The following is a 27518-nucleotide window of genomic DNA, read 5'->3' on the forward strand; positions in this document are numbered from 1 at the left end:
CATTAAAGGCGGCCCCCCACCGGCTCGCGGTCCAGCCTTCGCGGTGCGCAGGCGCTAGCTCTCTCCTTGTCAGTCGGCGCCGCGTGCAGGCGGTTCACTGTGGCGGTGGCGGTCAGTTGTCTCCGGCATCATGAGCGGTTTCAGCAGCGAGGAGCGCGCCGCGCCTTTTACCCTCGAGTACCGAGTCTTCCTCAGTGAGTGTTGGCGGCCTGCGCCGCCTCCCTCCCCCGGCCGCCCATTCATTCCCGGCCTCGCTGCGGCCCGCGCTCGGCCCCTGGTCTGCGGCGCGGGCCGGGCTCCTCGCTCGCGTCCCCACGTCTTGGCGGGAGGGACAAGATTCGCCTTCCGGCCATCCCCCTCTGACGGAGGAGGCTTCCCATTTCACCTGCTCGGCGGGACCCACATCCGGGCCCGGCTAGTTTTGCAGGTTCGGGCTCCGGCAGGGTCCGATGGGAAAGAATCCACTGAGTCACCCTAGAAAGGTGCCTGGAGGTAAAACAATCCCCGTAAGAGGATTGCGGGGACCGAGGGCGGTGACCGCCCGAAGACCTTTATCCCTCCGCCCTAGCCCAGATTGTAGGCGCTGAGCCGGGTCAAGTATTGGTCCTCGTTTACGGACTAGGAGACTGGGACCTGGGTCACGCACGACCCATCCTCGGAGGTCGCGCTCCTGGCTCTCGCACCGTGTGTTTTCCCGTAGCGCTGATGCTAGGAATGCTCCTTCTGAAACAGAAAGAGTGCAGCTCCAGCTAGACAGGTGACGTCAATCTGGGGAACACGAGTGAGCAAGTGCTAAGTTTTATACTTGGGCGGGGGTCGGCATCCTAGGATTCCCATCCCAAGTCCTGCACTGAGAAGCGAGCAGGTTGCCTGGGCGCACCACCTTATTCCTTGCTGGTACAGGAAAGCTACCTGGATTTATCTTGATCTTACCCTCCTACCCTCAGATACTAGGAATAGATAAATGACTTTAACGGAGGCGTCAGAAAACTGTCACCAAAGTCGCTTCTATTTTAACCTCTTCAGTTTTATGTAAAGGAAATGGGCAGGTGCAGAGAGCTCTTGAGTTAGGGCATGAAGGGCAGGGAAGGGAGTACTGAAAGAATGAACAAAGCACCTGGCAAAACGTAGCATGGTTTGGAAGGAAAAGAAAAGTGAGTCCTAAAGCTTACACATCTAGTTGAAGATTAAACCACCAGATAAAATCCCGGAAGGGTGGGACTCCCCATTTTATTCAATGTCAGAGTTAAGCAGCCAGGACAGTGCAGGAATTTTTGCCTAATAGTTCACTGAGAAGTGTTGGCTTCAGAATTTCCCTATAGAATAGGCTTAGAGAAGTGACTGGTTTCGAGGTGAGGGGATCAACTGAGAATTATCTTCAGACTACATAGGCAGAACAGACAACAGTGTTTTTACTTAGGTTGTGTATTGACAGTGATTGAGTGGTTGTTAAAGTAGTTCACCCTGACTAAAGTAAACTATAAAATGGAGCTCTCTAGAATTTAAGAAATAATTATGTAATTTTTTTTTTTTTTTGTACCAGGGATTGAACCCAGAGACACTTAACCACTGAGCCACATCCCAGCGCTTTTGGTGTTTTATTTAGAGACAGGGTATAACACTGAATTCCTTAGGGCCTGTGAGTTGCTGATGCTGGCTTTGAACTGGCAATCCTCCTGCTTCAGCCTCCTGAGCTGCTGGTATTTATAGGTGTGTTCCACCATGCCTGGCTAAAACTATTTAATTAATTTCACGTGCTTTTTGTAAATTAGATTTCTTAGCTTCTTAATATGGAAAGTAAAGTTTTTTACCTTTATGTTACATTTGTTAAAACTTCTAAGTGTTCTGGGTATTGTGGTGCCTACCAGTAATCTCAGTGATTTTGGAGGCTGAGGCAGGAAGATTGCAAGTTTGAGGTGAGCCTCAGCAATTTAGCAAGACCTAAGCAACTTAGTTAGACCCTATCTCAAAACAAACAAACAAACAAAAAAAACAGGGCTGGAAATGGGTTATAGCTCAGTGGTAAAGTGCCCCTTGTTCAATCCCCAGTATAAAAAACAAAACACAACACTGTTAAGGGTCTGAAAGGCTGTGAAGTCACAATTGACTCTGAAGCGGACCCCTACAGGATTCTGGACAGTCATAAGTTTTTCTGTTCCACTTTGTTTTTTAAATTTGATGAGATTCAATGTGGATGGACTGTTAGGTCTTCTAAGAAAAGAATAGTGAAAAGGGTGTATGTGTGTTATTTGCTTGCGGTGCTTGAAGGTCCTTACAGCTAGGCTAGGCAAGTCCTCTACCATTGAGATACACCCTCAGTCCTGGGGACATTTTAAAAAATGATTTTTGGATAGTTGAGTCTCTAGAGAATAGAAATTACCTGCAAAGAGTTGTTGCAACTTGATTAGTCTTAAAAGCCATTATTTAAGATAGCTATCTTAAAACATCACTTAAAGCAACATGATTTATAATTTAGCATCTAAGCGCCCTTCTCCAGGTTTTTTTTAATAAAAGTTATGTATACATTTGAGTGATACAAGATGAGTCAAAAAAAAAATTGATCATCTTTTGTATACTAAGCAGTGCTAGGTTTAGAGGATGCAAGGCAGTTCCTGTTCTTGTAATAGGTGTTCCTGCCACGACTACAGAGTGCATTGGGTAAAAATAGTCTGGGAGGAAGCTCAAGAAAAATGAAATATACAACCAGATTATTTTGTTTGGATGTGGGAATAAAATTTTGATATTCAAAAATATGTACTTCAGTCCTTAATATAAGCAACTCCAGAGGCTGAGACAGAAAGATCACTTCCAGGCCAGCCTGAACTACGTATTGAGACATTGTCTCAAAATAAAAAAAGGGCTGGGTTCAATCTTCAGTACCAGAAAATAAAATAAAAACAAAAATGTGTGCTTCATGCATTTGGCAATATAACCACAGTAATGACCTTTTAAATTTATTTTGCAGAAAATGAAAAAGGACAATATATATCTCCATTTCATGATATTCCAATTTATGCAGATAAGGTAAAGTATCCCTGTCATTTGAACATGGTTTCTTACTCAGATCAGCTATTTCTACATATGGATTGTTTCTAACAAATGTTTAAAATGTCTTGTTGTGCTTGGTTAAAAGTTTATTGACTAGGAGCTGGGGCTATAGCTCAGTGTTAGAGTGCCTATCTCACACTTGTGAGGCACTGGGTTTGATCCTCATAACCACATAAAAATAAAGATATTGTGTCCATCTACAACTAAAAAAAAATTTTTTTAAAAAAGTTGATTGACTAGGGCTGGGGATGTGGCTTAAGCGGTAGCGCGCTCGCCTGGCATGCGCGTGGCCCAGGTTGGATCCTCAGCACCACATACAGACAAAGATGTTGTGTCCGCCGAAAACTAAAAAATAAATAATAAAATTCTCTTTCTCTCTCTCTCTCTCTCTCTCTCTCTCTCTTTAAAAAAAAAAAATATTGATCGACTAAATAAAAAATAAGTCTGTTCTACCAACTCTTTTTCTTTTTTTAAATCTTTTTTGTAGTTGTAGATGGGCAGAGTGCCTTTATCTTATTTATTTGTAAGTGGTTCTGAGGATCAAACCGGGTGCCTTACACACTCCAGGCAAGCACTCTACCAGTAAGCTACAGCCCCAGCTCTGATTTCATTTTTGACACAAAGTTTCACTAACTTGTTCAGGTTGACCTTGAACTTCTGAGCCTCCTGAGGTTTCAGCCTTCCAAATATCTGGGATCACAAGTGTGTGCCACCGTGCCTGGCAAGAAATCAGTCTTAAAACCAGAATATTCAGTTAAAGAAGCAACTACATGTTGGGAAAGATTAGAGGAATAGAGGCAGAATTTTTTAGGGTGCTTTATTAAATAAAAAAATCACATTGGTCTTTGTGTGTTTAGAACTAAAATCTTAGTATTTCATTACTCTAGCAAAAAATCTTGACTATAATGTTTGTTTATTTATTTTGGCACCAGGAATTGAACCCAGAGGCACTTAACCATGGAGCCACATCCCCAGCCCTTTTTATATATTTTATTTTAGAGACAGGGTCTCACTGAGTTGTTTAACACTCATTAAGTTGCGGAGGCTGGCTTTGAACTAAAAATCCCCTGCTTCGCCTTGTGAGTCTCTGGGATTATAGGTGTGCACCACCATGCCTCGCTAGTGATCTGTTCTTATATGTACCCAATGAGCTGGAGATTTAGTAGATTGGTATGTTTACCATAAATTAATAAGAATGTTTACTTTTCTAGGAAAAATAATTACAATTAGATATATATTAAAAACTTTAGGGATAGGGTTGTGGCTCAGCAGTAGAGCGCTTGTCTAGCACATGTGAGGCCCTGGGTTCGATCCTCAGCACCACATAAAAATAAACAAAATAAAGGTGTTGTGTACAACTAAAAAATAAATATTAAAAAAAAAAACAAAACTTTATAATCCTTGGGTAGTAGGATTAACCAGTGACTTTTTTGTTTTTGTGGGGTTAGGGATAAAACCCAGGGCCTTACTTACACATTCTAGGCAAGTGATTACCACTGAGCTGTATCCTCAGTGCGTATTTTCACAACTTTAGTTATGTTAAAAAGGGGGGAGTGCTGGGGATATAGCTCAGTTGGTAGAGTGTTTGCCTTGCATGCTTAAGGCACTGGGTTCAATCCCCAACAACACACACACTCCAAAGAACCCAGGTTTTTTTTTTTGTTTTTAGCCTCCTTTGCAGTGGGAAGAGTTTGTACTGTGTCCAGGAACTTGACACAGGACATATATCTGGTTTTATACATTTCATATTTCTTTTTTTCTTCAAGAAGAAGTTTGAGTTATAAAAGCCACATAGGCTACTGACCTTCCTTGGCTTAGTGTTGATCCATACTACATGTGAATGTCATATTGTGATGCATGTGTAGAATAATAGTAGATGAAATTTTTTCCTTGTGTGTGCTCAGTCTTACTGTTTTCTGGGCTTGACTCTTGGGAATAGACAAATCTTCTGCCAGGAAGTTTGCTTAAGTTCCCCGTTGACACTTAGGCACTGGCAGAAAATCCATTTCATGTGTTGCTTCAGAGGAGCCTGCCTGAACTAGGCCCCAGTTGGAAACAATAGAGCACAAGCCCCAAGACAGTTATGTGCCATAGTTATACAGGGAGGACCGCTAATTGGCATGTGTTTTCCTATAGAAGACTCAGAATTTTATCTATTCAGAAACTCGGTTTGTTACATCTGATTTCCTGAGAGCTGATGAATTACTGATTCCTCCCCACCTCTTGAATTGGTCTCATTTGGTCGGTTTGACCTATCCATTTGTTGAATAATAGTATTTACATCATACGTAAAGAACTTCATGGTAACGACTCCGACCATTGTGAATAATGAAGAGGTACCTTTGCATGCAGGTGAGCTCAGAAAGGAAACCACTTTACACATAATTGATTTTTGGTGTTCATAAATAATTAGACAGTGTTCTAGCCAAGAACAGAATGATCATAGAAGTCATAGTACCTGCTCTTATTGCTGCTTCAAATATTCCAAGATAGGAAACTGAGATGACCTTTTGGTGTTGTACAAAACATCTTTACTAGTTACCCTGTGACACCTAAGTCTTGTATGGGGTTGCTTGTATCTGTGGTAGAGCCTCTACCCTCTGCCACCCTGTGCTGGTTCAGACTTGTGAGCTCTGGATTTCTGCAGTTGTCCAGAACCTAAGGACCTTGTTGCTTCTGATTCCTCCTTGAGAAGCTGGACGAAGCTCTTTTGTGTTGTTTTCAGGGAAGTTGTTGAAAACACAAACATAGGTGTGGGCAATGCGGGTTAATTTTGGATTATTACCTACCCCACAAAGTTTCCTTTCTCTTTTCCTTTTTCTTTCTTTCCAATTCCAGTGTGATTAAGTTTATGTGATATATTTTTGCGTGTGTGGTCATAATCTTTATCTCTAGTATGGTAAGTCTTTGAGGGAATGTCACCAACAGTAAAGATGTACCTACCTTTAACATAACTCCACTAAAGAAAAATGTCCAAAGGCTTGTATATTGTACTGCACATTAGGATCTTTCAATGTGGGTAACATCCAATTTGGTTATGCCATTAGGTTGTCAAGTTAGCCAGGCCTGGAAGTTGTTATGACTCAGGTGTTTTATGTCCAAATGTAGTGGGTAGAGTAGGTGAAGGCAAGGAGTCGCTGGATATTTTTTTTTCTTTTTTTTTGTACGAACTCCCTTTGCTCTGCCTTTGTTTGGGGATCAAATATAAAAGTATCTGAGACTGGGGTTGTGGCTCAGTGGTAGAGCGCTTGCCTAGCATATGCAAGGCACTGGTTCAATTCTCAGCACCTCATATACATAAATAAAATATATACACACATGTACCTGTGGCTCAGGAATATCTTCTAAGAATTTAAAAATCCCAGGACATGGTAAATAATATGAACACTGAGTAGATAAAGATACAAAGTGCTCATACATCATGACTTGATATTATAATTTTAGAAGTGTGGTGTTTTCCTAGTCCATGGACCTTAAATGTTCATGTTAAATACTAGTTCTGACTATGTAGCATCTTTGTTTTTCCTGAATTTGTTGGGAACATATAGTAGTTTGTGTAAATATGGAACTGTTTCTTATTCCCCTCCAAAGAGGTCAAGCTTCTAATCAAATAGGTTGATGTTTTAGAAACTTTTGTTTTCTGCAGTTTGGGGGCAGTTGTGCATTTTTCTTGGGTAAGGTTCTAGTTAGTCATTGCAAATGATAAAAATGTTGATAACTAGAAATGTAGGCTCTTAATTTAAAAAAATCAAGCAAGAGGAGAAAATAAATTACCGTTAGAATATCTGTTTTCAAAATTTAGTAATTCTGAAGTTATCTGAAGGGGAAAAGTAGATGTTTATTCTTAATTAAGACTTGGAAGATTAAGTTACCACTCTGTGTTGGTACATATGGCAGAGTGTATTTCTAACTGTCAGAGTTGTTTGACTGCCATAAGCAAGAAATCTTTGTAATTGCACAATAACAAAGTTTAGGTTGAGCATCTGAAACTTTTTTTTTTAGTTGTTGATGGACCTTTATTGATTTTATTTATATGTGGTGCTGAGAATCAAACTCAGTGTCTCACACATGAGAGGCAAAAGCTCTGCCACTGAGCCACAATCCCAGCCCAGAATCTGAAACTTTGAATGCTCAAAATGTTTCATGTTCAGAGCAATGGAATTGGATTAGGGATACTCAACTAGTAGAGTCTATGTAACTGTTCCAGAATCCCAACACCTGAAATCAAATGCTTTTGGTCCCAAGCATTTTGGATAAGGGTACTTGGCCAGTATTACTGAAAGTCTTGTGTATGTATGTTTTTTTTTTTTTTTAATAGGTTAAATCATCTTCCTCTGGACTGTTAACACAATCTTTTTGTTTTCTAATTGGATATATTATCTTTATTTTATATATTTTTACGTAGTGCTGAGGATCGAACCCAGGGCCTCGAACGAGCTAGGTGAGCGCTCTACCATTGAGCCACAATCCCAGCCCTGTTAACACAATCTTTTGAGCAAAAAATTTTTTTGTGTGTGTGGGGCGGGGGTTGACATGTTTTCCTTTGCTATTACAATTGTAAATAGGGCACAATAGTATAAACTTTGTTCATCATATTTCTTTCCATTAGCTTCTAAAATAGACTGTCATTTGTCAATTAAATAATTTAGGAATTCATTTATTTTTAACAACTGGAGAGAATATCCTTCTATAATCATAAAACCAACTTTGATGCCTAAACTGAAAAGTCACTGTTAAGAGCCATTGTTGCTCAGTGATCACTGAATAAGGTAAAATATTCTTGGAATGATGAAAAACCTGATGCACCTTTTCAAAACTATTATGGGCTGGATCATTTCCTTATTACCTATGTGAACTCTTTTTAATTGTTGATGAACCTTTGTTTTATTTATTTATATCCGGTATTGAGATTTGAACCCAGTGCCTCACACATGCTAGGCAAGCACTCTACCACTTAGCTACAGCCCCAGCCCCTATGTGAGCTCTCTGATAGGGATTTTGTACATCTGAAATTAAAAAAAAGTATAAAGCTACTCATTTGGTATTAGCTTCTTTATATCGAAATCTCTAGATGGTTTTACTTCTACTGAAAACATTAAAAAATGAGTGGTGGGGGACTGGGGTTGTGTGAGGCACTGGGTTCGAGTCTCAGCACCACATATAAATAAGTAAAATAAAGGTACATTGACAAGTAAAAAAGTACTTAAAAAAAATGAGATTGGTGGGATCAGAGGGTGATTTTTGTGTTTCTTTTCAGGTCTGGCCTTTACTTGATTTCTGTCTGAAGTTTTCTAGAGAAATAAATCATGAGTCAACTTGAAAATGCTTATTTCAGCTACTTGTATAAATCTATGATATAGCGTGTCATGTTCACTAGACTTTAGATCTAGTGTTATAAACAGATCACAAGTCATGAGGGATGCAGCACTCCTGGGTTCAATCCTCAGTATCAAAAAACAAAAATAAAAAAAAAAACCGCTACTTAGTTGAACTTTCATGTGGTAATAGCTCCCCCTTGTGAATCTTTAAGATATTGCTGATGAAAACTTTTAAATCCCTGACATAGTTTACAGATATTTCCTTTTCATAGTTAAGATGTGATACTAGATAAATGTAGTTCTTAAACTTACAGTGGACAAAGTGAAATTTAATCAGAGGTTGGTCCTGAGGCTTCCTACCCATGAACAATTGTTACATTTTCTAAACCATCTAGTTATTACTTAATAGGGATATAGGAAAAGAGTGGTTCGTTCAGTCCCAGATTTAAGTGAAATCTCTATTTTATTGGCTTTATATGGTATTCCATAAGCATCAGGAGGCTTGGCAGAATGTACACATGTGTAGTTTTTCTGCTTGTTTAAAAACAACAGCAAGGTGATTTCTGACTTGATATCTTTGACTTATTCCCTGATAGTTTATCAGCCTTGTCTTTTCATGCAAAATAGCAGAGGGGTACTTCTAAAAAGTTGTGTAAGTAATTTTCATTTCATTTTATTCATTCATAGGTTGAGCCCAGGTTCTCATGCGTGCAAGACAGATGTTGGGCTACCACCGAGCTACAGCGCCAGCCCTATTTATTTATTTTTAGTGGAATATCACCATGTTGCCCAAATTGGTCTCAAACTCTGGGGTACAAATGAGATCCTCTTAGCTCATTCTTCTGAATAGCTAGGTCTATCACTCAGTTCTAATTTTCATTTTTTTTTTCCCTTTGGTGGGGCTGGGAGTTGAACCCAGGGCCTTCCACATGCTAGGCAAGTGTTATACTGCTGAGCTACACCCCCAGCCCCTTAAAGGTAGATTTGGGGGGGGGGTTAGGGAGTACTCGGAATTGAACCCAGGGGTGCTCTACCATTGAGCTACATCTTCAGCCTATTTCATTTTTGATCTTGAGATAGTCTACACAAAATTGCAGAGGTGATCTTGAACTCATGGTTCTCCTGCCTCAGCCTCCCAAGTTGCTGGGATTACAGGTGTGCACCACCACACCCAGTTTAAAGATACATTTTTGATAAAAGAATGATTGCAGATTAAGCTTCATCTGTGTCCTTCTAGGGGCTGCAAACAGAAAAACTCACTACAAGTTTTATTCCTTGGTAAAAATCGTAGTCTGGAGGCTGGGGCTATAGCTCAGTGGCAGAGCTCTTGTCTAGCATATGTGAGGCACTAGTTCCATCCTCAACATCACATAAAAAAATAATAAAGATATTATATGTCCCTCTACAACTAAAAAAAAAATTGTAAATTTTATAAATCATAGTCTGGGGTTCTGGCTAAGTGGTAGAGTGTTTGCCTAGCACACTTGAGGCACTGGGTTCGATCCTCACACCACATAAAAATGAAATAAAGATATTGTGTCCACCTACAATAAAGTAAATAGTCTGTTTAAAGCTCGGTTTTAGTTAAACAAAATATATGGACTTACCATTGGTTTTCTAAATATCTTTTTTTTAAGTTATCAATGGACCTTTATTTTATTTATATGTGGTGCTAAGAATCGAACCCAGTGCCTCACATGGGCTAGGTAAGCGCTCTACCACTGAGTTACAACCCCAGCCTCTGCCAAGTCCATATTTAACTTGTTATGCAGAATGAGATGAAAAAGTATGAAGGATTTTTCTCCCTAAAAACAGGCATGCTCCCGAAAATCATCTACTTTACAGTAAAAAGGGGGAAGGGGGGCAGTAAATACATACACACACAACTTAAGGCTCTTGGCTAATTACAATACTACTGTGTTTGCCTGACATTTTTGGAATATGTTTTTCTTCAATGCCAAATAGACTTTAGTCCTTTTGGGACTTGATTTTTGAAAAGCAGTCAAATTTGGAGAATAATGTAGGTAATCTAGCTGTATAATTTTGTTAAAGTATGATCAAGTAATTCTCTCTCCCACCCTGTACTGGGGATTAAGTCCAGGGATGTTCTCTCATCCCCGATCTTTTTTTTTTTTAAGATAGGGTCTTACCAAGTTGCTAAAATTGACCTCAGACTAACAGTTTAACTTTGGAAGAAACACACATGCTTCTAATAATAAGAGACAAATTAGCTCCTGTGGTCATCTTATCTTTGCTTTGTTTTTCCAGGATATCTTTCACATGGTTGTTGAAGTTCCACGCTGGTCTAATGCAAAAATGGAGGTAACGTTTCACCTTCAATATCAGACTTAGGATATTAGGTATTATTAATGGTGAAAGGTGGGACTGCAAATTGGTGCGGCCAATTTGGGAAGCAGTATGGAGATTCCTGGGAAAGCTGGGAATGGAACCACCATTTGACCCTGCTATTGTCCTTCTCAGACTATTCCCTGAAGACCTTAAAAGGGCATGCTACAGGGATACTGCCACATTGATGTTCATAGCAGCACAATTCACAATAGCTAGACTGTGGAACCAACCCAGATGCCCTTCAATAGATGAGTGGATAAAAAAAAAATGTGACATTTATACACCACGGAATATTACGCAGTACTAAAAAAATGACAAAATCATGGAATTTGCAGGGAAATAGATGGCTCTAGAGCAGGTTATGCTTAGTGAAGCTAGCCAGTCCCTAAAAAACAAATACCAAATGTCTTCTTTGATATAATGAGAGCAACTATGAACAGAGCAAGGAGGAAGAGCAGGAAGAAAAGATTAACATTAAACAGAGACATGAGATGGGAGGGAAAGGGAGAGAAAAGGGAAATTGCATGGAAATGAAGGGAGACCCTCATTGCTATACAAAATTACATATTAGAGGTTGTGAGGGGAATGGGAAAATAAACAGAGAGAAATGAATCACAGTAGATGGGGTAGAGAGACGATGTGAGGGAAGGGGAGGGGGGATAGTAGGGGATAGGAAAGGTAGCAGAATACAACAATTACTAATAGGGCATTATGTAAAATTGTGGATGTGTAACCGACGTGATTCTGCAATCTGCATTTGGGGTAAAATTGGGAGTTCATAACCCACTTCAATCTAATGTATGAAATATATGTCAAGAGCTTTGTAATGTTGTGAACAACCAATAAAAAAAAAAGGTGAAACATCTGTACTCCAGGGGTTTCTTCTGTCTAGTCCCAATCTGATGACTCCTAACATGGTTGCCTTTTTGTTATTGAATTTTTTGAACATGTTTTGCATGTAATAAACATTCATACTTTTTTTTTTTTTTTGGTACCAAGTATTGAACCCAAGGGCACTTAACCACTGAGCCATGTATCCAGCCCTTTTTATTTTTTATTTTTAATACAGGGTCTTGCTAAGACTTACTTTGAACTTGAGATCTTCCTGACTCAGCCTCCTGAGCCATGGGGATTCCAGGCATGTGCACTGCACCCAGCACACTCGGATATTTTAATAATTTTAAATGCTTTAAAAGAAAGATGAAATTGGATTATATTTGTTTTACCCTTTTTCAAGTGTTTCCAGCTAATTTTAGTTGTTGCTGTCTAGAATTAGTAATTGATAATTGCCTAATTAAGCTTTCCACTTAAGGGCTAATTGTGAAAACATGTTAGTCCAGTCCAAATTATAAAAATGTTAGGGATAAAATTAATTGTTAAAAGTGGAATTAAGAGATAACATGTCATAATTGATTTCCTCAGATATCTATTTGAATCTTTCAGATTGCTACAAAGGACCCTTTAAACCCAATTAAGCAAGATGTGAAAAAAGGGAAACTCCGTTATGTTGCGAATTTGTTCCCCTACAAGGGATACATCTGGAACTATGGTGCCATCCCTCAGGTATGTTTGCATGTACTTCCTGAAAATATACTCTTTTAACTTACTAAAAATTAACTTAAGTGGTTAGTTAAAAAAAAAAATATAACACCTTCAAAAAAAGTAGACTTAAAAAACTTAGAGGTAATTAATACATTTTAATACTTCCTTAAATACCCTTTTTTTCATAATTAGCTGAAATTTAAGTACAATATTTAAACTCAGATTTGAAAGTTTATTCTTTTCCAAAATATTTTGTTTTTTTTAATGGAGTGGTTATAAGATATATGCATTCTTTCTTTCCAGATTAAGTGGCATGTCTACTAATAGAGACTTCTTTTTTGGGGGGAGTGTTAGTGAGGATCAAACTCGGGGCCTCATGCATACAAGGCAGACACTCTACCACTAGCTGTATCCCCAGCCCAAGTCTACAACTAATAAAGAGAGAACATAAGATGGTGGTTAAAAGCACTGATTTTTGGCTCTGGACTTATCTCCCTTTCTTTCTCCCTGAGACATTAATAATATTCAGTTCCTGAAGTTATTGGCAGAGATAAAGCATACAGTACCTCACATGCAGTTCTCATAGCCATTGACTTTTAGGTGTAGGGTCCCGATTCCTCCTTTGGGTCAAGCTCTTTGTGGTAAAGTAATGATGAGAGTCCAGTTTTCTTAAGCAGTTAGCCCTTCTAGAAGGGTATATTTTGCATCGTTTACTAATTTATCTCTACCAAAATGCCAGTACGCAGCAGATTCTTATTTGATATTTGAATGAAGAGTCACTATTATGAGTCTATTATGAGTAAACAACATTTATTTAATTCTGGTTTAGCTAGGCTAATGCTGTGGCACTTACTAACTGTTCAGTTTAGTTTTTCCTCTTGATAAGTGGTTTGTTTCTATTCACCTAAGTCTATTAAATGAAATCTACTGTGAAACAATTTTAAGTTACTAGAAAGAACATAAGTCAAACTCATCTAGCTTATTGGGTAATCACAAAGTTGTCTGCCCTAACTGTAGTGCCTTACCTTGTACTTCAGTTCATTTAGTGTTAGCATTTAAGTGTGGTGCCTTTAGGAAAACATTGCTGAAATGCTTATTTTCTTTGTGTGTTGACTTTTGCTTTCTTAATGGTGACTTTGTTGGATATGGTCTTCTTTATTTATCCCTCTTCATTTTTATCTTTTTGCTTTCACATCAGCTAAATAGGCAAACAAATCCAAGTCATAAATATGCTCTGATAGGGGAAGAAAAGAAAAACAGTAGTTGCATTTCAAACCTAACTTCCTGACAAGCACAGGTTTCAGTTCTTTTGTGTGGTGCTCTGCAAGGGTCCTGGCTTGCCTTTTAGCAAGGAAAGCAAGCCAGGAATTTAAGCTTCAGAAAATCCTGATGAAACTTTTCAGTTGTGGTTCCTAGTCAGCAATGATGCTTTTAACATAAGAATGTATCATTTCTATTTTCATATTGCTGCCTACCCACATCTGTTTTAGTGTCTTATTTAGATGCTTAAACTGAATAAAGAATTTTAAAAATGAGAAAAAAATAGTTGAAGATGCATGTTTTTGCAGAAAGAGTTATGGGATGTTATCTGTTAATGTCAACATAATCCACTTTGTCAGCAACATATACAAGAATGATATTCCCTAATCCTTGTTTTTTAGACTTGGGAAGACCCAGGACACAGCGATAAACATACTGGCTGTTGTGGTGACAATGACCCAATTGATGTTTGTGAAATTGGAAGCAAGGTAATGAAATTGGACATTTTATTCTACTGTGTTAAGATGAAATTAATGAAATATATCAAAATTCATGCTTTAAAATGGTGAGGCCAATTTGGAAAGCAGTATGGAGATTCCTGGGAAAGCTGGGAATGGATCCACCATTTGACCCAGCTATCGCCCTTCTTGGACTATTCCCTGAGGACCTTAAAAGAGCGCACTATAGGGATACTGCCACATCAATGATTATAGCGGCACAATTCACAATAGCTAGACTGTGGAACCAACCTAGATGCCCTTCAATAGATGAATGGATAAAAAAAAATGTGGCATCTATATACAATGGAGTATTATGCAGCACTAAGAAATGACAAAATCATAGAATTTGCAGGGAAATGGATGGCATTAGAGCAGATTATGCTAAGTGAAGCTAGCCAAGCCCTAAAAAACAAATGTCAAATGTCTTCTTTGATATAAAGAGAGCCACTAAGAACAGAACAGGAAGGAAGAGCATGAGGAAAAGACTAACAGTAAACAAAGACGAATGGGGGAGAGAGAAGGGAAAGCATATGGAAATGGTAGGAGACCCTCAATGTTACACAAAATTAAAAGAGGTTATGAGGGGCAAGGGGGAGGGGAAAAAAAGGGAGAGAATTGAACAACAGCAGAGGAGGTAGAGAGGGAAGATGGGAGGGGAGGGGAGGGAGAGGATAGTAGGGGATAGGAAAGGTAGCAGAATACAACAGTCACTAACATGCCATTATGTAAAAATGTGAGTATGTAACAGATGTGATTCTGCAATCTGTATTTGGGGTAAAAATGGGAGTTCAAAACCCAATTGAGTCAAATGTATGAAAGATGATATATCATGAGCTCTGTAATGTTTTGAACAATCAATAAAAAAAAGTAAAAAAAAAATTGATGCTTTAAAAAATATTGTGAATACTGTATATGACTATTAGTGAAATAGTGATGTCTCTTTGGCGATTGGTTTCTCTTTCCTTCCAAGCATTTCTACATTGCCATTTGTACATTTAAACCTAATCTGGGAAAAAAATTTGTATTTATGTGTATGTGGCTGAACATACATGTAGAAGAAGGGGATATTCTGCAGTATCCTGGGAGATGGACAGCTAGCCAATAGGTGAAGGGCACCAAGAGGCACATTTTATCTCAGTACAAAGCAAACTGAACCTAATGATTTTAAGAGATGGGTGAAATGACTACAGCCAAATGGACCACATAAGCTTATGATAGTGATTCTTCTATTAAGTAGGGTTGCTCTAAAATTCTGATTACAGTTACTTCTTAGGGTTACTTCAAAATTCTGATTACAGTTACTTCTTTCTTTTTTTTAAATTGGTACTGGAGATTGAAAATAGGGGTCCTTCACCACTGAGCTACATTCCTTTATTTTGTATTTTGAGATGGGCTTGCCAAGTTGCCTAGGGCCTTGCTACATTGCTGAGGCTGACCTCAGACTTGTGATCCTCCTGCCTCAGCCTTAATTAAGCACATTAAGAGATGTATCTGAAGCTAAGTGTAGTGTTACATGCCTGTAATCCCAGCAATTCTGAAGGCAAAGGCAGGAAAATCACAGGTTCAAGACCAGCCTTGGCAACTTAGCAAGACCTTATCTCAAAATTTTTTTCAAAAGGGGAAATAGCTCAGTGGTAGAGACTTGCCTAGCATGTAAGAGGCCCTTGGTTCAAACCCCACTACTTCAAAAAGGAGAGGAAAAAAAAAAAGCCAATCTAAGTCTGCTGCAATGATACATGCAAGTAATCCTAGCTACAAAGAAGGCTAAGGCAGGAGGATCACAAATTCAAGGCCAGCCTGGAAACACATAGCAAGACCTTGTCTCAAAAAAAGGAAAATTGTTTCTGAAACAAATTATGGTGAACTTATTCTTCAGCACAAAGACAATATGAAAAGTATTATTAATTACCCGGAATTATGTTACTGATTTTCTTCTGACCTATAAGAGAACAGGACTTAACAGGTCTTGTTTTCAACCTTAATAAGACTGATAAAGCATTTATATCTTTTAAAAATTTGCTTCAAGCTGGTGCACACCTATAATCCCAGCAACTCGGGAGGCTGAGACAGGAGGATCACAAGTTCAAGACCAGCCTTAACAACTTAGCAACACCCTGTCTCAAAGTAAAAAATTAAGATAGCTAGGGATGTAGTTCTGTGGTAAAGTACCTCTGGCTTTAATCCCTAGTGCTTAAATAAATAATTTTAAAAGTTTACTTCAAGGGAACAATCTTCAAGTAAATTTGCAGAAATTTGACACCTTTCTTATTTCCTATTACTCTCAAGTAAAACTTTGTTTCAAACTTCCATTCTGTTAATTCTGTCCTGACCGTGATTATTGCCCCTCAGGTATGTGCAAGAGGTGAAATAATCAGGGTGAAAGTTCTGGGCATATTGGCTATGATTGATGAAGGAGAAACTGACTGGAAAGTCATTGCCATTAACGTGGATGATCCTGATGCATCGAATTATAATGGTAAGACAATTAAGTCTTTCTAACTTTCTTAGGCAAGACCAAACTTTACCCATAATTATGATTGGAATTGTAAACCCCTGACTCCACATTGTTAAAGAATGGAGGAACAAAGCATTGTTATTTGTACAACTTAACTTGGGACAATTAACTAAAAAGTAAGCTTCTCTTTTGGATTTTCTTTTAATGTATTTAGTAAGTTGTGTGATCATCACCACTGTCTAATTTCCTTTGCCCTAAAAGGACATTCGGTATTGTTGACATTATCTTTTTGTGTGTTAGGAGGTAAGTATTGGAGATTGAACCCAACAGTGCTCTACCTCTGAGCTACATTCCCAACCTCATTTTTTTTTTTGAGATAGGATTTTGCTGAATTGCTGACTCTGGCCTCAAATTTGCCATCCTCCTGCTTCAGCTTTTGGAGTTGCTGGGATTACAAGCATTGACTACCATACCCAACTCATTTTATCGGGTTTTTAAAAAAAATATTTTCTTAGTTGTAGTTGGACACAATACCTTTATTTTTATTTGTTTTTATTTTTATGTGGTGCTGAGGATTGAACCAGCACCTTACTCATGCTAGGTGAGTGCTCTACCACTGAGCCACAACCTCATCCCCTGATCTTAATATTTTTAAGTGTACAATTCATTGGTATTTAACACATTCCCTAGGATGTGCAACCACCACCACGAGGTGAGTTTACTTCCTTTCCCCTCCTTCTCCCAGGTCCTAGCAACCACTAGGGCTACTTTTGTCTCTAGAGGTTTTGTGCACATGGGCCTGTATGGCACGCAGTCTCGTCTGGCTGCTTTCACTTCACGTTTTCTAGGTTCTTTCATGTTGCCTGTATCGGTACTCCTTTTTATGGCTGAATTTTGTTCCATTGTGTTGATGTTAACATTTTGTTTGTGTCCACCAGGTGTAGACATTTGGGTTCTAGTGATTATAAACAATGCCAATGATCCTGTATGTGTTTTTGTGTAGACATGTTTTTAATCAAAACAGTGGTACTGTTTCTCGTTCTGTGGCTGGTCCTTTCATTTTCTTAACAGTATACTTTGAGGTACTCGAGTTTTAAATTTTGATGGAAGTCCAGTTTTTCCTTTTAATCATCTGTTTATTTTTATGTGGTGCTGAGGATCGAACCCAGTGCCTCGTCTAATTAGGCGAGTACTCTATCACAGAGCCACAACCCCACCCCTTTTCTTGTGTTTTTGGTGTTGTGTCTAAGAAACCATTGCCTGATCCAAGGTCATAAAGGTTTGAGCTTATATTTTCTTCCATGAGTTTATAAATTTAGCTTTTACATTGTAGTCTTTGATTTATTTTGAGTTAATTTTTCTATAGGTGTGGAAAAATAGACTTGTATAACATGCAGATTTTTGTGTCTAGCTGCTTTCACTCACTGTCCATTTTCTAGCTCATTCACGTGTGTAGGATGTATCAGTAATTAACCTTGCAGGATGTATCAGTAATTAACCTTGCTTCTACTTCTAACCGTTTATCTGGTTATTGAATTAGCCTTTTAAGTCAAATGGTTCTCACTGGAGAAGTGTCAGCAGGGCTGTGTTCCTCTGCGGGCCCTCGAGGAAGATCCATTTTTTTCTCACTGCAAACTTGAGTTCCTTGTTACAGCTCCTCTGACTCATCTTCCTTCTTTATGTGCAAGGACCTCTGTGATTACGTCAGGCCCACCCAGATGACCAGGGATAATACCCCAGTGTTAATGTCAGATGATGAACAACCTTAATTCCATCTGCTCCATTTTCCCCCTGTGCTATGAAACAGCACTTTCACAGACTGGGAATTGAGAGATGGGTGTCTGTCTACCACAGCAGTAAAATTATTTTGTATGACCCTGTACGGTGGATACATAATAATGTGCATTTGCCTAACCCGTAGATTTTCATAGTAGCAGAATAACGCCCCCTCTAGAAATGCCCAACTCTTAACCCTGAAACCTGGGAAGATGTCACCTGTGGCCAATGGGCTTTCTGACACGATTAACATTAAGGACCTGGGATAGGGGAAGTATCCTGGAGTAAGTATCCAAGTGGGCCTAATCCATCACACACGTCCTTTCCCAGCTGTGTTGACAGAGCAAGGTGATGGCAAGAGAAAGCTCAGGAAGGTGCCACATTGCTGGCTTGAAAATGCTGGAGGTGATGGGCTGGGGATGTGGCTCAAGCGGTAGCGCGCTCGCCTGGCATGCGTGTGGCCCGGGTTCGATCCTCAGCACCACATACCAACAAAGATGTTGTGTCCGCCGAGAACTAAAAAATAAATCTTAAAAATTCTCTTTCTCTCTCTCCTCTCTCACTCTCTTAAAAAAAAAAAAAAAAGAAAAAGAAAAAAAGAAAAAGAAAATGCTGGAGGTGAGGAGGGGGTAGTCTATGAAAGCTGATAAATGCAAGGAAACAGATTCTCTCCCAGAGTCCTTAGAAGGGTGCACAGCTGGGCCAGGTTGTGGCTTAGTGGTAGAGTGCTTGCCTAGCATGTGTGAGGCACTACCACATACAATAAACAAATAAAATAAAGATATTAAAAAAGGTCACACAGCCTTGCAGACATCTAGTGGCACCGTGGAACTTCCGACCCACAGGACTGTTAGATACTAAACATGTTATTTTAAGCTACCAAGCTTGTGATTTTATTGTTTGTTTTACAGAATAGATTAGCTAATATACAGTATGGGAGTGAACCTTAGTAGATGTAAATTTTTTAAAGAATCATTTACAAGGTCAATTCCAGGATGAGATGTAGATTATAACGAAAGAATCTTACTTTATTACAAATGTATGAAAGAACCTCCCTGACCTTAGTTGCTTTAGGGATGAGTGAAATTAGTAAGACCAAAGGCAGAAAGAACTGCACATAGCATCGGACTGCAGTTGGTAAAGTTGTTTCTGTTGGATCGATGCTTCACAGGCCTAGACACTAAACACATACTGGATCTGAGCAATTAAAAAAATGGATGGAAGATGGTGAACCAGGCTTCTCCGTGTTGCAGTGGGAGGTTATAGATAAGCAAGGAGATGTGGCTAGAATTGTATTTGTAGTAATGGATTAGAGTTGGAGATACCAATATGAACCCAAATTTATCCCAATGTAGAAACAGATGGAGACATAGAGAAATAACTTTTAGAGCATAGTGCAATGGTGCACACCTGCAGTCGCAGTGACTCTAGTGACTGAGGCAGGAAGTTTGCAAGGTCAAGGCCAATCTCAGCAACTTAGTGAGACCCTGTCTCAAAAAATAAAAAGGTCTGGGGATGTAGCTCAGTGGTAAAGCACCCCTGGGTTCAATCCCCAGTACCAAAAGAAAAGTTTTTAAATATATGTATGTACATGACTTGGTACACACATATCTGTTTCTTTATCAGCTGGGAGGGCTTAGGAGAACTTTTCAGTGATGATGAGCTCCCCTGGCACCCAGATTCTACAATGAAGAGGATCTAAGATCCTGGGAGAAATGGCAAATTCTATGACTACAGCAGGGAATGAAAAGATGACCCCAAGTATCTTATAGTGTGAGAAAGTAAAGAACTTCCCCCTAAAACATAATGGGAGGTCTGTCAAAGTAAATATTTGATGTCTTTGTTGAATGCATAAATAATAATGCATCTTGCAAATTCCTTATACTCTATAGATATAAATGATGTCAAACGGCTGAAACCCGGCTACCTAGAAGCTACTGTGGACTGGTTTAGAAGGTACAAGGTTCCTGATGGAAAACCAGAAAATGAATTTGCTTTCAATGCTGAATTTAAAGATAAGGTGATATGTCATTCATAACTGTAGCTTTAGGCCTGTTTGTATTGAGACTTATAATTTAATCATATAATTCTCATTTAAAATAAACAAAAGCCTAAAGACTTTGTGTCTTATTAACCTTTGTTTAAATGTTCTTTATTTTTTAACACAAGAAGTGATTCAAAATAAAGTATCAGGGTTTGGGAAATGTCTATCGTATTTCTTAGTAATAAACAATTTTTAAATAGTGTCAGCATGATTTTTTAAAATAAAAACCTCACATCATGCTGGGCATGGTGGCACACGCCTCTAATCCCAGTGACTTGAGAGACTAAGATAGGAGGATTACAACTTCAAGGCCAGCCTTGGTAACCTAGCGAGGCCCTCAGCAGCTTAGTGAGATCCTGTCTCAAAATAAAAAGTAAAAAGGACTGGGGATGTGGCTCAATGGTTAAGCAATCCTGGCTTAAATCCCTAATTATGAAAAAAAAAAACTTCACTTTATAATGGTCCCACCCCACTTCTTTACTGAATTTGACAAAATCCGTGACAATTATGCATGGACATATGGTAACGGGGGAAAAAAAAACACTTCTACACTGTAACTAATTAATCTCTCTTTAAATTATAGGACTTTGCAGTTGATATTATTAAAAGCACTCATGACTATTGGAAAGCATTAGTGACTAAGAAAACGGATGGAAAAGGAATCAGTTGGTAAGTGTTCCCCTCTTCTGCATGTTCAATACAGAGCAAGCCAGTTTGTGCCCAAGGTTTCAGTAACCGTAAGACACTGTACTATTACATTCACTTGGTAAAGAACTAGTTTTGTCAGTGCTCAAGTGAATGCGGACACTCTGAACAAGTACAATCTAAAACATAAAGAGGACAGTGAGGTTAGAGCTGTGTGAGGGAAAGGCTGCTGGCATCAGGGCATTCAGAATATAAAAGATAAGTGCAGGATTAGTATCCTCTGATGTAAAAACCTAAGGTGCATCGCAACTACACCAGCGTCTACTGTGTTTACCAAATTTATCATCACTAATAGTAGCTAATGTTTATGAAGCAGTTAATATCTGCTGAGCCTGTAATGGATGTGTAAGTGTCAGAGCAAGAATTCATACTCTTGTCTGGCCCCCGAACCTGCGTTCTTAACAGTACAGTGGACTTCCTCAAGAGGCTACCCACTGTGATCACTTACCTATTGTTCTAAAAATACTAATCAATGAGATACTTAATGGAATGAGGTGTAGGAATATTGGAAAGGGCAGAGCAAGTGTTGCAGATGATATTGTATATCCAGATGTATGTAGTAGCTCAGTGGTAAGAGTACCCCTGGATTTAATCCTTAATACCTACTCCCTATCGCCATCCCACTCCATGCAAAAATGAAAAGAATATATATACCAAGGTTAAATAGTAAATCTTTAAGACCCAAGAAAGGGAAACTTTAAGATTCTGTTGAGGAATATACAAGATGTTAAATAGAAAGATAATAAAATGTTCGAGCTGGGCACAGTGTCACACACCTGTAATCCCCACGGTTTAGGAGGCTGAGACAGAATGATCGTGTATTCAAAGCCAGCCTTAGCAATGGCAAGGCACTAAGCAACTCGGTGAGCCCCTGTCTCTAAATAAAATACAAAAATAGGACTGGGGATGGGGCTCAGTGGTTGAGTGCCCCTGAATTCAATCCCTGGTACCCAAAGCAGGGAAAAAGAATGACATTCAGTTTCTTCTAGAAACAATTTACATGTGAGAATAACCAAGAATTCAGGAAAAAGGAAAAACAAAGGTAGTAGAGGTGTTAAGGAGTGTTAATTATAATAGTAGGTTCATGTTGTTTACAGTTCATAATACAGAATATATTTTGAAGGCTGTGGTTATGACTCAGTGGTAGAGCATTTGCCTTGCATGTGTGAAGCACTGGGTTCAATCCTCAGCACCACATAAAAATAAATAGATTAAAAAATGTTAAAAATATATATTTTTTGAATTAATGATTTTAAACCAAGGAAGAAAAGGAAGACTAGATTTCTATTTCCTTATAATCCTTAAACCAAGCATGCATACTGGCAACCACCATCGTGATCCAGGTGTTTTATTTTTAAAATATGCTATAACTGGGGCTGGGAATGTGGCTCACGCGGTAGTGCGCTCATCTGGCATGCGTACGGCCCAAGTTCGATCCTCAGCACCACATACCAACAAAGATGTTATGTCCGCCGAGAACTAAAAAATAAATATTAAAAATTCTCTCTCTCTCTCTTCTCTCTCACTCACTCTCTCCTCTTTCACTCTCTCTTTAAAAAAAAAAAAAAAAAACATGCTATAACTAGGCCGGTGCTTGGTGTATGTTCTGTGGACAACATCCCAGCACCAATTCTCTTACATCCAGCCTATTTTATACTCTTAATTGGATTTTCTCTGCCAGCATTTGATTTACAACCCCTGTCTTACCATCAGTATTTAATTCCAGATAGAAAAATTTATTATTAGGCCTGGGGATGTGGCTCAAGTGGTAGCGTGCTCGCCTAACATGCATGAGGCACTGGGTTTGATTCTCAGCACCATGTAAAAATAAAGATATTGTGTTCACTTAAAACTAAAAAATATTTTTAAAAAAATTTATTAAAATTTCTGGGCTGGAGTTGTGGCTCAGCAGTAGAGCACCTGCCTAGCACGTACAAGGCCCTGGGTTCAATCTTCAGCACCACATAAAAATAAACAAATAAAGGTATTGTGTCCAGCTACAACTAAAAAATAAATATTAAAAAAATTTTTAAAAAACAGATATTTTGCTTGTAGTAGGCATGACCTTTCTAAACACAACACTAATTTTAAAAAAGTTTTATAAATGGTATTATTTTTTATGTATCAGAAGACGTTTCCTACTTATCTTTTTTAAACAATACATAACAAAGGCCTGATTCCTTAACTTATTAACTTCAATAAGCTATTTATAAGAAAAAAGATGAAGGGGAAAAGGTAGAGCAATAGTTTGTTTATAAGAAGATATAGTCTTATTCATTGTTAAAATGTAGTTAAATGCATGATTTTTTTTTTTTGTAGTACTATAGTGAATGTATCTTATAGATGTGGCCTTAGATTTTTCTTTAAGTATAAGAAAATCCTACTGTATAAAAATAATTCTAAGAATCTTCTATATCAGGATAATAATCCTATAAACTGAAAATATCATAATTCCATAAACAGAGGAAAATCTGAGAAAAGTTAACACATTTTGTGAAAATGAACAGTCAGGGCTTGGTGGTGCACGCCTGTAATTTCAGCACCTCTGGAGGCTGAGGCAGGAGGATTACAAGTTCAGGGCCAGCCTCGGTTATTAAGGCCCTAAGCAACTTAGTGAGACCCTCTCTCAAAATAAAAAGGACTGGGAATTTAGATCAATGATAACAGGTAATTGCAGATATTTCATTTCTCATTTTAATATTTTTTGTTATGCACACATTATGTTAATGCTATAATAAGAATTTAACTATAGTTAAGCAAAAAGACCGTTAATCACCCAGAATCACACTTTCCAGATACTTCTATTAATATTTGGAGGGATTTTCCTCTAGTCCTTAATACATAATACTTTTAAAAATAGTTATAATTATATTGCATGCACAATTAATTTTATGCTTTTTAAATTTAACACCATACTATAAGCATTTTCCCATTATAATATGGTGTAACATTCTGTTTCTGTATAATATTCTATCTTGTGGTTAAACCATTTTTCATTATCCCTTATTGTTGGACATTTTGGTTACTTCCAGTTTTTCACTGGTTCACCATCACAGTATGGGAACATCTTTAGAGATTCAGTCTTGTATTGGGCTCTCAGAGTAGAAATTTCTCTATCAAAGCTTATGAACTTTGTAAAGATTTTGATTACATTTTAATGAGTTATTTTTCAGAAATGTAGAGTTTAGGTATTACTCTTACCAGGAGTGTCTTGTTTCAGATGTCCCATAAGCCCTTATAGGAACAGGGGTACATTTTTGTTTCATTTTCTTCAACTAGGAAAGACGTTTCTCATTTCAGTTGGTATTTCTCAATTATTTCGGTGAGAACTGAAAGTATCCAGTCTCAGATTCTTAAATCTAAACTATAGATGTTTGAGTAAAATTAACCACAAGAAAAATTCACCTTGACAAAAATAATTAGTGTTTAATATAGGTGAGAGAGCTTTCAACCAACCAAACTTGAATATCATAAGGTCTAAATCTTCAACTTATTTTTTAACTCTTTAAGAGGATTTTTTGTTGTTATTTTGTCTTCTGACTACTTTTGTTTTATTCATAGCATGAATACAACAGTGTCTGAGAGCCCCTTCAAGTGTGATCCTGATGCTGCCAAAGCCATTGTGGATGCTGTATGTAGAAGTTTTCTTTAAAAAGAGGATGGGAGCTGGGTTGTGGCTCAGTGGTAGAGTGTTCTAGCCTAGCATGTGCAAGGCCCTGGGTTCAATCCTCAGCACCACATAAAAATAAATAAAAGTATACTGTCCATCTACAATTACTAAAAAATAAAAAAAAGATGAGTGATAAATGATATGTTGCCAAATAGGGGGAAAAAAGAGCTTCTTTCACAGATAATTTGAGTACCTCCTATATTGTTTGAAGTCTTGAAATGAGAACCCATAAACACAGGTTAACATTTGACCAAGGGGAGAAGCTGAGGAATGATCCTACTGAACTGTAAGTTGGACAGGCAGCAAAGTAGTATAATTTATAAAAATCAAAATGACTGCAGATGCCAGGTAACCCAAGTGCCTGTTACCTGTCATAAGCCATTTTTCACAAGAGAACCAATATGGATTTACTTGTCTTCATTTTGGCAAGAACTGAGGAAGTTACTTAATTTTAGGTACCACTGTAGATTGTAATACTAGAAAAGAATGTCATGGGAGATACTAAACCAACTATCAAAACAGTCGTTTCGTTTTTGTATTATTTTTAATTTTGTGGTTTAGACTTTTAAAAAAAAGACTGAACCAGATCATCTTCAATTATTATCACTTACAGTATTTAATAAAAAGGCAAACCGCCAGGTATAGTGGCATATGAGGCAGGAGGATAGCAAGTTCCAGGTCAATCTAGGCAACTTGTGAGACTTTTCCTCAAAATAAAAATAAAAAGGGCTAGAGATACAGCTTGGGGGTAGAGCACTTTCCTCGCATGGTCAATAAGTAATGGAACTCTGACTTAGCTGCCTTGCAGCATAGGGAAAAGGGACAACAATATGAGCCTGTTACAGGTTTACTATAAATCCTGACAACATTGAGATAAATAAGAAAAACTGGGATGGAAAACCCATTGATCAATTATTATAACTTGACTTTTCCAACACTGCTTACGTTTTATGTGTGTGTATATAAAATTATTCTATATGCATAAAAGATAAGTCAAGAGTCTTGAATATGTTAGTGTCTCTTACCAGAAGAGTAAAACTTGCACTATTCCTGTATATTATCAACTATTTTTAGAACCTAAAAATTAGGGTAGCCTTTTATCAAGATTCTTTCAAATTTTGCAGTATACTTTTAGTTGTTCCCCCCTCCATCAGACTAATGCATTTTAATATTTATTTTAGTTACCACCACCATGTGAATTTGCCTGCACAATACCAACAGATGGTAAGATCTACATTCTAGTAGAATCATTAAAAATTGGGTATATGTATGTAAAATTATATATTTTATTTTTCACTGACATGTATATATGGAACACAGAATGATGTTTTGATGTTATAATATAGGATAATTAGATGATGCTTAAGTCTGTCACCTCACATACTTTTTTCATGGGGTGAAAACATTTAAAATATACTGTTTGATCTATTTTTAGTGTACAGTGGGGTTGGGACTGTAGCTTAGTGTAGATCTTAGCCTGCTCAAGGCCCTGAGTTTAATCCCTAGCATGTAAGGAAGGAAGGGCCATTATGTAGTACAGCTGCCATTCTGTGCAGCACATCCCTACCTTATTCCTCCTGTCTAGCTACAACTTTGTACCCTTGGATCAACATCTCCCTTTCCCTATCCTCCCTCTCCCACTTTCTAGCCCTTGGCAACTACCATTCCACTCTGAACTTCTATGAACTCAACTTTTTTTAGATCCTACACATAAATGAGATCATGCTGTATTTATGTTTTCTGTGCCTTGCTTACTTCACTTGGCATTATGTGCACCAGGTTCATCCATGTTATATATAAATACATTTTTAGTATACCACATAACATATGGAGAGAGAAGGAAAGAAACATTTTTAGAGTTCCTTAGCATATGTGAAGACGAATGGGCTGCTATATAGCACCTTTAGTGCCACTCTGTATCACACTGGTTTCTGAACTGTGACCCTCGAGATCATGTACATGCCTCATGGGCAATGTGGGAGGGACCTTGAGTTGGCTGGGCTCCACGTTCCCATCTGGTAACAGGCTGCTTCATCTGGAAAATGGTTCTCTCCCTATTTAGCTCTTAGAAACCTGTTTTTTCTGTTAAGAAAATGGTTCTGCCACTTTAAAACAAATTTGAGAATCACATTGTACAATTACATCAAGAGTAAGGAAGCCTGGGCCTGGGATTGTGGCTTAGTGGTAGAGCGCTCGCCTACCTCGGGCGGGACCCAAGTTCGATCCTCAGCACCACATAAAAATAAAGGCATTGTGTTGTGTCCATCTACAACAACAACCAAAAAAACTTCAAAAAAAAAAAGTAAGGAAGCCTAGGTTGGGTATGGTAGCGCATTCCTATAATCCCAGTGGCTGAGGAGGCTGAGGCGGAAGATCACTATATTTATGTTGAGATAATCTATAGTGGGATCCATTAAAGCAAGTATAGTATTGTTGTATATTGTGTATAATTTTTATTCTCAGTTGCAATTCTGATCTGTTTTTCTTTTCTCTGAATACAGTGGATAAGTGGTTCCATCACCAGAAAAACTGATGGGATTTCTCTGGAATATAAGCTGATACTGCTGCATCCTACTCATCTGGAACTATTAGATGCAAAAGTAGTAGCTTTTCAAAGCTTTAAATTTATAGAACTCATCTAATTAAAGCAAATTCTTCTGTGACCAGTCTAATATATTCGGAATGTTACCTATCCAAAAGCATTTTTCGTATTTCAAGTAAGATAACTTTAGTACATGCTTAAATGTCAAAGCAGCTGTGGTTGGAAGTCATTTGTGAAGAGGTGGGCAAGATGAACACATTGGATGTGTATGTTTACCATGTGTTAGAAAATAAAATTATTTTGCTGAAA

At 38.1% G+C, this 27518-nt stretch overlaps 1 protein-coding gene across 1 annotated transcript; it reads left to right on the plus strand.

The window, feature by feature from the left end:
- On the plus strand, positions 1-27518 carry Ppa1 (inorganic pyrophosphatase 1). Its single transcript, XM_078040978.1, has 11 exons — positions 1-194; positions 2966-3024; positions 10635-10688; positions 12159-12278; positions 13919-14005; positions 16367-16493; positions 20141-20268; positions 20876-20961; positions 24559-24628; positions 25849-25891; positions 27169-27518. The coding sequence occupies exons 1-11, from the start codon at positions 131-133 to the stop codon at positions 27198-27200; spliced, it is 870 nt and encodes a 289-aa protein (XP_077897104.1). The 5' UTR covers positions 1-130; the 3' UTR covers positions 27201-27518.

This window comes from Ictidomys tridecemlineatus, chromosome 1 (genome assembly GCF_052094955.1).
Source record: "Ictidomys tridecemlineatus isolate mIctTri1 chromosome 1, mIctTri1.hap1, whole genome shotgun sequence".
NCBI lineage: Eukaryota > Metazoa > Chordata > Mammalia > Rodentia > Sciuridae > Ictidomys > Ictidomys tridecemlineatus.